The sequence below is a fragment of the Cetorhinus maximus genome, chromosome 11, assembly GCF_964194155.1.
Source record: "Cetorhinus maximus chromosome 11, sCetMax3.hap1.1, whole genome shotgun sequence".
Lineage (NCBI taxonomy): Eukaryota > Metazoa > Chordata > Chondrichthyes > Lamniformes > Cetorhinidae > Cetorhinus > Cetorhinus maximus.
In genome coordinates this window covers 124,742,421-124,757,470 of record NC_135889.1, presented here as the reverse complement: position 1 = coordinate 124,757,470, position 15,050 = coordinate 124,742,421, and the positions used below count along the sequence as shown (strand labels likewise).

Genomic DNA, 15,050 nt, shown 5'->3' with positions numbered 1-15,050 from the left:
ATCACTGGACGAGGGACTGCAGATGTAACGGAACCCCCATTTTAAAGTAACGCATTGGTGCTTCTTATAACGGGATAATATTATAAATGGATCACACAGGAATGACACTGACCAGTGTCTCCAGTGTCGGGAAGCTATAATTACAGATATTTAAATAAGCAATTTCCATGATAAACATGGACAGAGAAAATATGATGGACAAAGTTTGTGGGGTCATGCAGGCACAAGATTTTTAAAATGACAAAAGAAAGAATTCCCACTTCTATTAGAGCATTTATCCCCACTCAGTCATCCAAAGTGCTTTATAGCCAATGAAACAGCGAAAGTGACGTCACTACTGTCATCTAGGATGCTAAATTGATGACAGAGCAAGAAAAGAGAACTTTTACGTTAATCAACTTAACATTAGTTGAAGCTTGTCACACCACAGCAATATTTTAATAGTGGAACAGCATAGTTTTACTGATTACATTTCTTTCAAGCATGTCGTCGGCCACACGTGAAAAAGAATAAATCTTTTGATACCTCTGAGTCTGCAAGGCAGAAATTATATCGACTGTGTTCAATGTATAAACTTTACTTTACTGGAATAAATCTCAGACTTACTGAGTTCCAAAGCAGTGGTTTCCAGGTCAGACTCATCGCATTCACTTCATCTACAAATGTTCTGCCTGATCAATCTCACATAATCAAGCACAAGACTTAAGAAAACAAAATCCTGCTCATTTTAGCTATTTCCCTTGTTCGTCGTTTGTCAACAGTACAATCGCAGCGCAGTCAGTATTACTATGGTGGAAATTTATTCAAATGATTCCATCCTATAATACAAGCTTCTCCTTCACAATGTAAGTTAAACAGCCTTCTAATGTTTTTCAACAGGTGCACAGGGCAGCCCGTGAGCTTAATGAGCAGTAAAACCGTGAAGCCACCAATATATTAAAGGCAATTCACCTTCATCCTGCGCCTCACTTGACTCAGAATCTTTTACAGTGCAGAAGGAAGCCATTCGGCCTATTGAGTCTGCACTGGCTCCCTGAAAGAGCACTCCAACTAGTCCCACTCCCCTGCCTTATCCCTGGAACACCACCACCTGGAAGTTCCCCTCCAAGTCACTCACCACCCTGACTTGGAAATACATCACCGTTCCTTCACTGTCGCTGGGTCGAAATCCTGGAACTCCCTCCCTAACAGCACTGTGGGTGTACCTACACCACATGGACTGCAGTGGTTCAAGAAGGCAGCTCACCACCACCTTCTCAAGGGCAACTGGGGATGGGCAATAAATGCTGGCCCAGCCAGCGAAGCCCACATCCCATGAATGAATATAAAAAAAGACTTTCACATTCTCTCTTTTCAGGTAGCAATCCATTTCCCTTTTGAATACCTTGATCGAACCTGCCTCCACCACCCTTTCAGGAAGTTCATTCCAGACTCCAACCCCGCTCTGGGTGAAAAAATTTTTCCTCACATCACATTTACTCCTTTTGCCAATTATTTTGAATGTGCCCTCTAATTCTTGATGCTCCCTTGAGTGGGAACAGTTTCTCACTATTTACCCTGTCCATACCCGTCAGGATCTAGAATACCTCTATCAAGTCTCCTCTCTGCCTTCTTTTCTCCAAGGAAAACAATCCCAACCTCTCCAATCTATCCTCATAGCTACAGTTCTTTATCCTTGGAATTATTCTTGTGAATCTCCTCTGTACTCTCCCCAATGCCTTCACATCCTTCCTCAAGTATGGCGCCCAGAACTGGACACAGTACTCCAGGGTGAGGCCTAACCTTATACAAGTTCAACATGATCTCCTTACTCTTGTACTCAATGCCCCTATTAATAAAGCCTAAGAGACTATGTGCTTTATTAACTGCTCTCTCTACATGCCCTACCAGCTTCAATGACCTATGTACTTGTACATCGAGGTCCCTCTGTTCCAGCACCTCCTTTAGTCTCTCCCTTTATTTTATACTGTCTCGCCATCTTCTTCCTACCAAAATGAATCACCTCACACTAATCGGCATTGAACTTCATCTGCCACTTGTCTGCCCAATTCACCAACATGTCTTATGTCCTTTTGAAGCTTAAGACTATCCGCATCACAGTTGACAACATTTCTCATCTTCTTATCATCTGCAAATTTTGAAATCATGCCTTGCACACCACAGTCTAGGTCATTAATATATATCAGGAAGAGCAAGGGTCCCAACACTGACCCCTGGGGAACTCAACTACAAACCTTCCTCCAAACTGAAAAACAACCATTTATCACTGCTCTCTGTTTTCTGTCACTCAGTCAATTTCTTATCTAAGTGCCTACTTTCCCTTTTATTTCATGGCCTAGAATTTTGCTCACAAATCTGTTGTATGGCACTGTATCAAATGCCTTTTGAAAATCCATATACACCACATCAACAACGTTTCCCTTTTCAACCTTCTCTGTGACCTCTTCAAAAAACTCCAGCAGGTTAGTTAAACATGATTTCCCCTTAACGAATCCAAGCTGGCTTTCCTTAATTATCCTGCACTTGTCTAAATGACTATTGATTTTATAGTTTCCAGAAGTTTCCATACCACTGAGGTCAAACTGACTGGCCTGTAGTTGCCTGCTTTATCCTTGCACCCCTTTTTGAACAAGGGTGTAGCATTCGCAATTCTCCAGTCCTCTGGCACCACCCCTGTGTTTAAGACTGGAAGATTATCACTGCAATTTCCACTCAAACTGATTTAATGACTATGGTCCCCAGCACTTCAAGCTGATGGGAAAAAAAAATCTGCATTTCTATAACACCTTACACAAACTCTGGACTCCCAAAGTGCTTTACAGCCAATCAACTACTTTTGAAATATAATCACTGTTCAAATATAGGAAACACGGTGACCAATCGGAGCACAAGATGCCACACTCAGCCAATGATCAGATAATCTATTTTGCGGAGGTTGGCTGAGGGATAAATATTGGTCAAAGACACAGGAGAAAATTCCCCTTCTCTTCTTTGCAAAAGATCCCACAGCCACTATTTCAAATACCGGAAAAGGCAGACAAGCCTCAGTTTAATGTCCCATCTGAAAGACGGCATCGATCCCATAGCTCTGCTCCCACAACAGTGCAGTTCTCCCACAGCCCTGCTCCTGCGACAGTGCAGTTCTCCCACAGCCCTACTCCTGCGACAGTGCAGTTCTCCCACAGCCCTGCACCCGCAACAGTGCAGTTCTCCCACAGCCCTACTCCTGCGACAGTGCAGTTCTCCCACAGCCCTGCACCCGCAACAGTGCAGTTCTCCCACAGCCCTGCACCCGCAACAGTGCAGTTCTCCCACAGCCCTGCTCCTGTGACAGTGCAGCGCTCTCACAGCCCTGCTCCTGCGACAGTGCAGCGCTCCCACAGCCCTGCTCCTGTGACAGTGCAGCGCTCCCACGGCCCTGCACCCGCAACAGTGCAGTTCTCCCACAGCCCTGCTCCTGTGACAGTGCAGCGCTCCCACAGCCCTGCACCCGCAACAGTGCAGTTCTCCCACAGCCCTGCTCCTGCGACAGTGCAGCGCTCTCACAGCCCTGCTCCTGCGACAGTGCAGTTCTCCCACAGCCCTGCTCCTGCGACAGTGCAGCGCTCCCACAGCCCTGCTCCTGCGACAGTGCAGCGCTCCCACAGCCCTGCACCCGCAACAGTGCAGTTCTCCCACAGCCCTGCTCCTGCGACAGTGCAGTTCTCCCACAGCCCTGCCCCTGCGACAGTGCAGTTCTCCCACAGCCCTGCTCCTGCGAGTGCAGTTCTCCCACAGCCCTGCTCCTGCGACAGTGCAGTTCTCCCACAGCCCTGCTCTTGCGACAGTGCAGTTCTCCCACAGCCCTGCTCCTGCGACAGTGCAGTTCTCCCACAGCCCTGCTCTTGCGACAGTGCAGTTCTCCCACAGCCCTGCTCTTGCGACAGTGCAGTTCTCCCACAGCCCTGCTCCTGCGACAGTGCAGCGCTCTCACAGCCCTGCTCCTGCGACAGTGCAGCACTCCCACAGCCCTGCTCCTGCGACAGTGCAGCGCTCCTACAGCCCTGCTCCTGTGACAGTGCAGCGCTCCCACAGCCCTGCTCCTGCAACAGTGCAGTGCTCCCACAGCCCTGCTCCTGTGACAGTGCAGCGCTCCCACAGCCCTGCTCCTGCGACAGTGCAGCGCTCCCACAGCCCTGCCCCCACAAAAGTGCAGTTCTCCCTCAGTACTGACCCTCCGACAGTGCAGCACTCCCTCAGTACTGTCACTGGAGCATCAGTCTGGATTTGACATTCTGGGAGTGGCATCTGAACCCAAGAGCTTATGACTCAGATGTGTGTGTGTGTGTGTGTGTGTGAGACAGAGAGAGCGAGAGCAAAAGCAAGAGAGAGGGAGAGAGAGAAAAGAGAGAGATTGTGAGCCACAGCTGAATCCCAATCTTAATTTTTATGTATTGGTCTAGGGATAATAAGGCATTTGTTTGCTTGTACCAATTATCAAACAAGATGGGTGATAAATATGTTACAGATTGTAAGGTAGTTTCTCAATACAGAATCATCTAATCTTACAGCACAAAATGAGCCCCTTCATCCCATTGTGCCTGGGCTGGTTCTTTGACAGAGTGATCTAACTAATTCCTTCTCCATAGTCCTGCAAACCTTTCCTTTTCAAGTATTTATCCAGCTCCTACGATACTGCTGCATCTGCTTCCCTACCCTGTCAGACAATGAACTATACCATTCTGGCATTGTGTGGTCTGAACCAGTTTGTAATCTCAATGAGCGAGTTACCTGTACATTGTAGCAGCACTTCACCATCAGTCACCCTCCACACAAATGCCATATCATCCTCACCGCCAGTCACTGCCATAGAGTTGGTCTTAGGATCCAAACTCAAGCAGAATACAGCCTCTAGAAAGAACAAGAGTGTGTCATTCAACAGCAGCTCAACCATTTTACTGTTTGAGTCCCCACATTCCTCCCACCAATTCTCCGCTCCTGCTGAACAGCACAGGCTGCTCAGTGGGAATCAAATTCCACAGACACAGATCGTTCTGTGGTTCTCGCTCGAGTGACCATGATTTGAGTTTGAGCCCAGACAATGGGCTAGTGAATTCTGAACAGCATCACAGTTAAATCAGATTCCACTTTTATCCAGCATCCAAAAGGCCTATGAGGAATTGTCTGTGGAAGTTACTGAATAACCTGTAGAATTCTCTTCCCCAGGCAGCAATGGAGGCTGGATCATTGAATATATTCAAGGCTGAGTTAGACAGACTGTTGACTGACAAGGGAGTCAAGGGTTATGGGAGACAGACAAAGTGGAGTTAAGGCCACAATCAGATCAACCATGGTCTTATCAAACTAGGGAGCAGGCTTGATGGGTCAAATGACCTACTCCTGCTCCTAATTCTTGGGAGAAGCCACCGGGTAATGAACAGGAGTAGGAATCCTGCTGAATTCGGCAGGAAACTACAGGCCAGTTAGCTTAACATCTGTCACAGGGGAAATGTTGGAAGCTATTACTAAAAATGTTATGGCAGGGCACTGAGAAAAATTCAAGGCAATCGGGCAGAGTCAGCATGGCTTTGTGAAAGGAAAATCATGTTTAACCAATTTATAGTTCTTTGAAGGAGTCACATGTGCTGTGGATAAAAGGTGGATGTACTGTACTTAGATTTCCAGAAGGCACTTGATAAGGTGCCACATCAAAGGTTATTGCGGAAAATAGAAGCTCATGGTATAGGGGGTAACATATGGCATGGATAGAAAATTGGCTGGCTAACAGGAAACAGAGAGTAGCCATAAATGTGTCTTTTTCTGGTTGGCAGGGTGTAACTAATGGTGTGCTACAGAGATCAGTGCTGGGGCCTCAACTTTTTACAATTTATATAAATGACTTAGATGAAGGGACTGATGGTATAGTTGCTAAATTTGCTGATGTCAAAGATGTAGAAAAGTAAGTTGTGAAAAGGATGCAAGGAGGCTACAAAAAGGGATATAAAAACAGAAAATGCTGGAAAAACTCAGCATAACACAAGAGTAGAAAATCTGGGCTGTTGCCTAGCAACAGGGGTCCAGAGAGGCAGGTGCCTCCCACAGACACACACACAGAAGCAACTGCAGTTTTGACGACAGCTGCCAAGCAGAAGCAGCCTAGAAGGCTCAGATAGCCAGTTCCAAGCTAAAGTTGGTTGCAAGTAGCTGACAGGTGGCAAGTAGAGCAAAGGGGACATATAGTCAGTCCCAAATCCCCAAGAATCCAGGGGGCTGGAACAGGAGAAAGTGCCAAGCAGATCTTCTAGCCAAAGGAAGGACAGGAACCTGGGAAAGGGTCCTGTTAAGTGAAGTTAAGAGTGAGGGGCAGGGAAAGGCTCCAAGCTGCAGGAAGCCGAGCCAAAGCAGTATAAAGGCTTGTGAGAAGTCAGAAGGTCCACAGAGGCAACTGAAGGTTTTAACTCTTTGCCATGGGCATGTGAAGCAGTGGTGTACTGTTCTAATGGGCAGGTTGTCTTATGAGGAAAGGTTGATCAGGCTAGGTTTGTATCCGCTGGAGTTTAGAAGAGTAAGGGGCAACTTAATTGAAATATTTAAGATCCTGAGGGGTCTTGACAGGATGGAAAAAATGTTTCCTCTTCTGGAAGAATCTAGAACTAGGGGCCACTGTTTAAAAATAAGGGGTCGCTCATTTAAGACAGACGAGGGGAATTTTTTTCTCTCAGAGGGTCATGAGTCTTTGGAACTCTCTTCCTCAAAAGGCGGTGGAAGCAGAGTGTTTGAATATTTTTAAGACACAGCTACATAGATTCTTGACTAACAAGGGGGTGAAAGGTTATAGTGGGTAAGTAGGAATGTGGAGTTGAGATTACAATCAGATCAGCCATGATCTTATTGAATGGTGGAGCAGGCTCGAGAGGCCGAGTGGCCTACTCCTAATTTGTATGTTTGTAGGGATTAACCAAGAGGTGCTGACGGCAATGATGCTGAATGCAGCCCGAAGAAACTCAATTTCCTGGTCTGTGTGGCTCACTATCAGAGTGAGATTCACCTACTTAGAGTACCAGAAATGCTGCACCCCGAACGGAGTCCCTGCCAAAGTTACCAACCCCTCCCAACCCCAAGTGAGCAGCTCCAGCGTCCCACATAAAACATTTCAGTTACTTGTGTGCCTGGAGAAAGTCAGATCACTGTCGTCTCGTACCACCTCCATGGTCTCATCTTCCTCCGTCTCCCATCCCCCATCATCTTCATCATCCTCCACCTCATTGCTCAGGTCATCTGGCCAGAGAGAGTGATTAAAAAAGGTCAAAGCAAGTCAGTCAGTGTGCCTGATTCACATCTCAACACATCACACTCCACATCAGTCCTCTCTAGGAATTATACAGGGGGGGCAGCAGGAAATGGTTGGTGGGGGTGGGCATTTTCCTTTGTTCTGACAGCAATCCTGACCCCCATTCTCAATGGACCGCCCAGATCCATGACCCCCCCCCACACCCGATCCATGCCCCCCTCACCCCCGATCCATGCCCCCCCACCCCCGATCCATGCCCCCCCCACCCCCGATCCATGCCCCCCCCACCCCCGATCCATGCCCCTCCCCCACCCCCGATCCATGCCCCTCCCCCACCCCCACCCCCGATCCATGCCCCTCCCCCACCCCCACCCCCGATCCATGCCCCTCCCCCACCCCCGATCCATGCCCCTCCCCCACCCCCACCCCCGATCCATGCCCCTCCCCCACCCCCATCCCCCCCACCCCCCGATCCATGCCCCGCCCCCCAACGGATCCATGCCCCGCCCCCGCCCCCCCAACGGATCCATGCCCCGCCCCCGCCCCCCCAACGGATCCATGCCCCGCCCCCACCCCCCAACGGATCCATGCCCCGCCCCCACCCCCCAACGGATCCATGCCCCGCCCCCACCCCCCAACGGATCCATGCCCCGCCCCCACCCCCCAACGGATCCATGCCCCGCCCCCACCCCCCAACGGATCCATGCCCCGCCCCCACCCCCCAACGGATCCATGCCCCGCCCCCACCCCCCAACGGATCCATGCCCCGCCCCCACCCCCCAACGGATCCATGCCCCGCCCCCACCCCCCAACGGATCCATGCCCCGCCCCCACCCCCCCCAACGGATCCATGCCCCGCCCCCACCCCCACCCCCCAACGGATCCATGCCCCGCCCCCACCCCCCAACGGATCCATGCCCCTCCCCCACCTTCTTCTTTCTCCGCCGTCTCCTGGTTCGGGTTCAGTTCGATCACTTCCACAATCTCCTCGCCTTCGTGCAATTCCAGCTGGGGCCTCAGCTCTTGCTCCGCCATCCTCCCTCCGGCCCCTGGTTTGTACTAACTAGTTACACCAACTAACTGACTTAACCCGGTTTCGCTAACCAGGCCCACTTCACGCAAGCGCCTGGCCAAGGCCGAACCTCCCGCCCTCACCAGAAACAGGCCCCTGATTGACGGCAAGATAAGCCAATTCAGAGCAAGGCGCCGGCGTCGCACACCAACAATGAGGCGGGACGTCCGACGCAGTGACGTTACTACCGCACAGATCTCTGGGTGTTGTAGTCCCACACCGCCTGGAAAGATTTACCTCACCCCGACGGTCTCCAAGAGCCACGTCCTGCTCCCGGATCATTCCTGCCTGCGGTTCTCCTGGAGAAAAAAAAAGAGATACCGGCTCATCAACTATTTTGAACTGTGTTTACCAATTGCCGTTCCCGTTAGCTCCGCTCGGTTGTGACGCGCATGCGCCGGAGTGAGCGACTGCTGCATTCTGGGACAGTGGAGGACCATGATGGCGGCCGGCTGGAGGTCCTGGGGCAGAGGTAAATCCTGACCTTCCTATACTGACTTTTAGAGCAAGGAGGCTCCCGAAGGAAACAGCCTGGATTCATTTTAGGACAAAGGAGATTGAGGGGAGTGAAAAGCAATAATATTGGAAATAGCAGCAGCATCCGTGTGGGGAAAGAGCAAATGGAGCATTAGTTTAACATCTCATCCGAAAGACAGCATCTCCGACAGCGCGGCGCTCCCTCGGCGCCCACCCTCCCACAGCGCCCACCCTCCCACAGCACGGCGCCCACCCTCCCACAGCGCCCACCCTCCCACAGCACGGCGCCCACCCTCCCACAGCGCCCACCCTCCCACAGCGCGGCGCCCACCCTCCCACAGCGCCCACCCTCCCACAGCACGGCGCCCACCCTCCCACAGCACCCACCCTCCCACAGCGCGGCGCCCATCCTCCCACAGCGCGGCGCCCACCCTCCCACAGCGCCCACCCTCCCACAGCGCGGCGCCCACCCTCCCACAGCACGGCGCCCACCCTCCCACAGCGCCCACCCTCCCACAGCGCCCACCCTCCCACAGCGCCCACCCTCCCACAGCGCGGCGCCCACCCTCCCACAGCGCGGCGCTCCCTCGGCGCCCACCCTCCCACAGCGCGGCGCCCACCCTCCCACAGCGCGGCGCCCACCCTCCCACAGCGCGGCGCCCACCCTCCCACAGCGCGGCGCCCACCCTCCCACAGCGCGGCGCCCACCCTCCCACAGCGCGGCGCCCACCCTCCCACAGCGCGGCGCCCACCCTCCCACAGCGCGGCGCCCACCCTCCCACAGCGCGGCGCCCACCCTCCCACAGCGCGGCGCCCACCCTCCCACAGCGCGGCGCCCACCCTCCCACAGCGCGGCGCCCACCCTCCCACAGCGCGGCTCTCCCTCGGCGCCCACCCTCCCACAGCGCGGCGCCCACCCTCCCACAGCGCGGCGCCCACCCTCCCACAGCGCGGCGCCCACCCTCCCACAGCGCGGCGCTCCCTCGGCGCCTACCCTCCCACAGTGCGGCGCTCCCTCGGCTCCCACCCTCCCACAGTGCGGCGCTCCCTCGGCGCCCACCCTCCCACAGCGCGGCGCCCACCCTCCCACAGTGCGGCGCTCCCTCGGCGCCCACCCTCCCACAGTGCGGCGCCCCCTCGGCACCCACCCTCCCACAGCGCGGCTCTCCCTCGGCGCCCACCCTCCCACAGCGCCCACCCTCCCACAGCGCCCACCCTCCCACAGCGCGGCGCCCACCCTCCCACAGCGCGGCGCCCACCCTCCCACAGCGCAGCGCTCCCTCGGTACTGCAGTATAAGCCTTGATTTTATGTGCTGAAGCCGTGTGTTAATTCCAATAATTGTACGTTGAGGAAGAATGAGTCTGAAGCTGGCCTGCACCTTAAAACGTTTACTTCAAAAAAAGCCAAGTCACAGACTCTCCCAGACCTCCACTGTGAACTGGTTTATATGCTCTCGCAATGATTCCCTAATCCCTCCCCAATTTGGGACTTGTGTTTAATTAAACTTAAAGCATGCGTTTTATTGCAACACAAATTCAACATTAACAGCCTGGAGGGGGACTTGGAACCAAAATCTTGTGACTTAGAGGTAAGAGTGGTACCAACTGAGCCACCGCTGCACCATATCTTCTGATGGAGATGTACATTATTATGCAGATCTGATGAAAGGTCATCGATTTGAAACGTTAGTTCTGTTTCTCTCCCCACTGATGGTGCCAGACCTGCTGAGTACTTCCAGCATTTTGTTTTTAATTTTGTATAAGATTATGACAGGTTTAGATAAGGTAGACAAAGAAAAGCTGTTCCCTTTAGCTGATGGTACAAGGACTAGGGGAGACAGATTTAAGATTTTAGGTCAGACATACGGTGGGGATGTGAGGATGAATTTTTTGCGCAACACGTGGTCATAACCTGCAACTCTCTGCCCACGAGGGTGGTGAAAGCAGAGACAATTATTTCAGAAGAAAATTGGATGGGCATTTGAAGGAAATAAACTTGCGGAGTTGCAGGAGATGAGTGGGGCTGACTGGATTGCTCTACAGAGAGCTGGCAGGGACATTGATGGCTGAATGGCCTCCTTCTGTACTGTAAGTGATTCTATAAATTTCTTTCGGGTAATAAGATTTTATGGTCCAGCATTAGGAATTGCAGAGCTGACATGATGAATGTAGAATGTTAAGGAGCTGAATGAATGACCAGAATCCAGATCCCCTGTGTGTCTAACTGGAACCGATTAATATGTTCCCATCACACACAAACTCTCCGTAGGGATAGCGCAGTTGGATTCACTGCTCCTGAGAACTATCCAGTGATGATAGTGAGAGTGTCTAAGAGAGCGAGGGAATGTCAATTGTGTGTCCTTGGTTGTGGCCCCCACAGTTGAGTAGCCAGCTAAGTATCACTGTGGAGGTGCACACCTGAATACTGGCTGGCCAAGCAAGGTGCTGGCCGGTCTGCTGTTTCTGTGAGGTTGTAATCCAGCACAGAGTTGGTAGGGGAGGAGGGGGAGAGAGAGAGAGAGAGAGGGTGTGACACTGGTGACCGATTGCATCAATGTCTCATGTCAAGAGGGGTTATTGCCTGTGACAAACTCTCTCATCGTTCATCTTTCTGCAGTGACCACATCCCGTTTTGCTTTTTTCCGCAGGGTTTTGGGACTGCTGCCTGGCCAAACTGGCAGACCGCGCCCCCGCTAATGTCCTGCCAGTCCATAGTCAAGTGGCACCGGTCGTACAACACAACATTAAATCCATCCACTGTAACCACAGCAACAGACCAGTATTACGATCGGAAGACAATCCACGGCGCCCAGAATACATTCCACAACGGAAGGCCAAGAATCCGATGGGAAAGATTGGCCTGGCCTGGTAAGAATGGGAAAAAAGTTGGCACCAGAGGAGGAGAGACCAGTTCTGATCATCTGTGATCTGAAAACACTGATGTCCATCCAGTTCGCTGGGTGTTGCACTGACTGGGACGGACTCTGTTATTTACTCATAGACTGAATTAGTTCATCCAAACCAAGGCAACATTAAAAGCATTACACTTACCCTCAGTATCACAGACTAAAGGAGGGGAATAATCCACTACGAGGCAGATCCCCGATGACTGTGGCTGCAAGATTTACATCGGGGGGGGATATTGGGTCAGCGGGAGGCATTCATTGAAACTTAGAGCACATCGGCCTTTGCTAGATCTTTGAAAGAGGATCTGTTTTCACAAACGAGGGAAATGGTACAGATGTTACTATTAAGAAGTGTGACGTATTGGACGTGTAAATCGTAGTGATGGAGGAAGTATTAAGGGATTTAGCATCTTTGAAAGTGGATAAATCCCCATTCCTGGATGAAGTGTATCCCAGGCTACTGAGGGAAGCACAGGAAGAAATAGCGGAGACCCTGACCATCATTTTCCAATCCTATCTGGCTACAGTTGCCAGAGAACTGGGGGACAGTCAACATTGTTTAAAAAGGGAGGAAAGGATAGACTGAGCGGTGGTGGGAAAATTATTAGAAAATATTCTGAGGGACAGGATAAATCACGAGTTAAAAAGACACAGATTAATCAGTCAGCGTGGATTTGCTAAGGGAAGGTTGTATCTGGCTAACTTGATTAACAGTTTGAGGAGTTAACAAGATTGGAAATATATCTCCGTTCCTTCACTGTCACTGGGGCAAAATCCTGGAACTCCCTCCCTAGTAGCACTGTGGGTGTACCTATACCACACGGATTGCAGCGGTTCAAGAAGGCAGCTCACCACCAGTTTCTCAGTTAGGGATGGGTAATAAATGCCGAGACAGCGACACCCACATCCCATAAAATAATAAAGGAAAAGATGAGGATAGTGGGTTTGAAGTTGTCTGTGTGGATTTTAGCAAGGCTTTTAAGACAGTTCCACATGGCAGACTGGACAGGAAATTCAAATCTCAAGTGATCAAAGACAAAGTGCCAAATTGGCCAAAAACTGACAAATGTGGCAGAAAGCAAAGGGTAATTGTTGTTCGATGTTTTTGTGACTGGAGGGGTCAGTCAGTGACACAGTGACAGGGCCGCACTATCGAGGGGTCAGTCAGTGACACAGTGACAGGGCCACACTATCAAGGGGTATGGGGAAAGAGCGGGAGTACGGCATTGAGATAGAGGATCAGCCATGATCATATTGAATGATGAGGCAGGCTCGAACGGCCGAATGACCTAGTCCTGCTTCTATTTTCAGTGTTTCTGAGGGGTCAGTCAGAGCACAGTCCTGCCACTGTGTCAATCGAGGGGTCAGTCAGTGACACAGTGACAGGACTGCATTATCGAGGTCAGACAGTGACAGGACTGCACTATCGAGGGGTCAGTCAGTGACACAGTGACAGGGCCGCACTATCGAGGGGTCAGTCAGTGACACAGTGACAGGACTGCACTATCGAGGGGTCAGTCAGTGATACAGAGACAGGGCCGCACTATCGAAGGGTCAGTCAGTGACACTGACAGGACTGCACTATCGAGGGGTCAGTCAGTGATACAGTGACAGGACTGCACTATCGAGGGGTCAATCAGTGACACAGAGACAGGGCCGCACTATCGAGCGGTCAGTCAGTCACACAGCGACAAGGCTGCACTGTCAAGGGGTCTGTCACTGATAGTCTATCGAGGCTTCGCTATTTGATGTAACCCTATTTGCTTGGGTTTTATTTTGTCTCCATCTGTACTGCAGACAAGTTCCAGTAAATCCTCACCATTCCCCTGGTCATGTTTCCTGCAGGTTAATTGGTTTACCATCTGGAATCATCACCTTCCTCCTCACCAAACGAGAGGTGGACAAGAATCGTCTGAAGCAGCTGAAGGTCAGGCAGAGGATGAAGAATGCCAACGAGGGAGATTACCAGAGTGATCGCTACCAGTGAGACCTGGAGGAGTGTGAAGGGCAGATCATAACCTCACGATGCGTGGTCGACAGACTGTTAAACCCCATATGACACTCGAAAGCCCCAGAACATTGCATTTCCCGTTGGTCACTCTCTGGGAGTGCTTCAACCCCTCAGTCTCTCTCCGGCATCTAACCTGATGTTTCCCAATGGACAACTGAGCTGCTGTGTTTTTTTTGGAGGAACTAAATCGACGAACCATCAGCTTGTGCCTTTAGTTTTCTGGGAGTCTGTTCCACATCCTGAGAATGCGCCTGGAATGGGAGGTTGGGAAGGGGGGTGAGAGAGTGAGACTTTGTGCCTCTCTATGCAGTCTGTCAGAACATCTGATTTCTGTATAATTGCACAAGACAAGAGGCCTGTTTATTTGATGATTGTACATTGCCTGCACTGTCTCAGACTTCGCTTGGTTTTACAAAAGTATAAATATAATAAAAGTATCGTCTATGATTTGATTCACATTCATAGTTCCCTTACTACTCGTGTCACAGTTTCACAGTTTTTGTGTAACAGCTTTTTATTTATTTTTTCATGGGATGTGGGTGTCGCTGGCTGGGCCAGCATTTATTGCCCATCCCTAATTGCCCTTGAGAAGGTGGTGGTGAGCTGCCTTCTTGAACCGCTGCAGCCCATGTGGTGTAGGTACACCCACAGTGCTGTTAGGGAGGGAGTTCCAGGATTTTGACCCAGCGACAGTGAAGGAACGGTGATATATTTCCAAATCGGGATGGTGAGTAACTTGGAGGGGAACTTGAGGTGGTGGTTTTACCCATGTGTCTGCTGCCCTTGTCCTTCTAGGTGGTTGTGGTCGTGGGTTTGGAAGGTGCTGTCAAAGGAGCCTTGCTGAGTTTCTGCAGTGCATCTTGTAGATGGTACACACACTGCTGCTACTGTGCGTCAGTACTAGAGGGGGTGGATGTTGCAAGTAGCGGATTGGATGTCAATCAAGTGGCTGCTTTGTCCTGGATGGTATCAAGCTTCTTGGGTGTTGTTGGAACTGCACTTGTCCAGGCAAGTGGAGAGTATTCCATCAAACTCTTGACTTGTGCCTTGTAGATGGTGGACAGGCTTCGGGGAGTCAGGAGTGAGTTAGTCTCTGCAAAATTCTCAAACTCTTACCTGCTTTTGTAGCCACAGTATTTTTATGGCTGGTCCAGTTCAGTTTCTGGTCAATGGTAACCCCAGGATATTGATAGTGGGGGATTCAGTGATGGTAATGCCATTGAATATCAAAGGGTGATGGTTGGATTCTCCCTTGTTGAAGATGGGCATTGCCTGACACTTGTGTGGTGTGAATATTACTTGTTGGTTATCGG

General features: G+C 51.1%; 2 protein-coding genes across 3 annotated transcripts in view; one reads left to right on the top strand and one right to left on the bottom strand.

The window, feature by feature from the left end:
• Positions 1 to 8,435, bottom strand: part of aamp (angio-associated, migratory cell protein) — a 29,818-nt gene extending 21,383 nt beyond the window's left edge. Inside the window, exons 1-3 of one of the 2 annotated variants that reach the window (XM_078552725.1) lie at positions 8,200 to 8,435; positions 7,141 to 7,257; positions 4,771 to 4,890 (exon numbers count right to left, since the gene is read on the bottom strand). In XM_078552725.1, coding sequence (XP_078408851.1) covers positions 4,771 to 4,890; positions 7,141 to 7,257; positions 8,200 to 8,305 — 343 coding nt within the window. In that variant the 5' untranslated portion in view covers positions 8,306 to 8,435. The remainder of the gene's footprint in view (positions 1 to 4,770; positions 4,891 to 7,140; positions 7,258 to 8,199) is intronic. The other variant, XM_078552726.1, reaches the window with a different exon arrangement.
• A 53-nt stretch (positions 8,436 to 8,488) lies between these two features.
• Positions 8,489 to 14,189, top strand: LOC144686899 (uncharacterized). The gene is made up of 3 exons (XM_078552727.1): positions 8,489 to 8,814; positions 11,469 to 11,688; positions 13,572 to 14,189. The coding sequence occupies exons 1-3, from the start codon at positions 8,781 to 8,783 to the stop codon at positions 13,711 to 13,713; spliced, it is 396 nt and encodes a 131-aa protein (XP_078408853.1). The 5' UTR covers positions 8,489 to 8,780; the 3' UTR covers positions 13,714 to 14,189.
• The last annotated feature ends 861 nt before the right edge of the window (positions 14,190 to 15,050 follow it).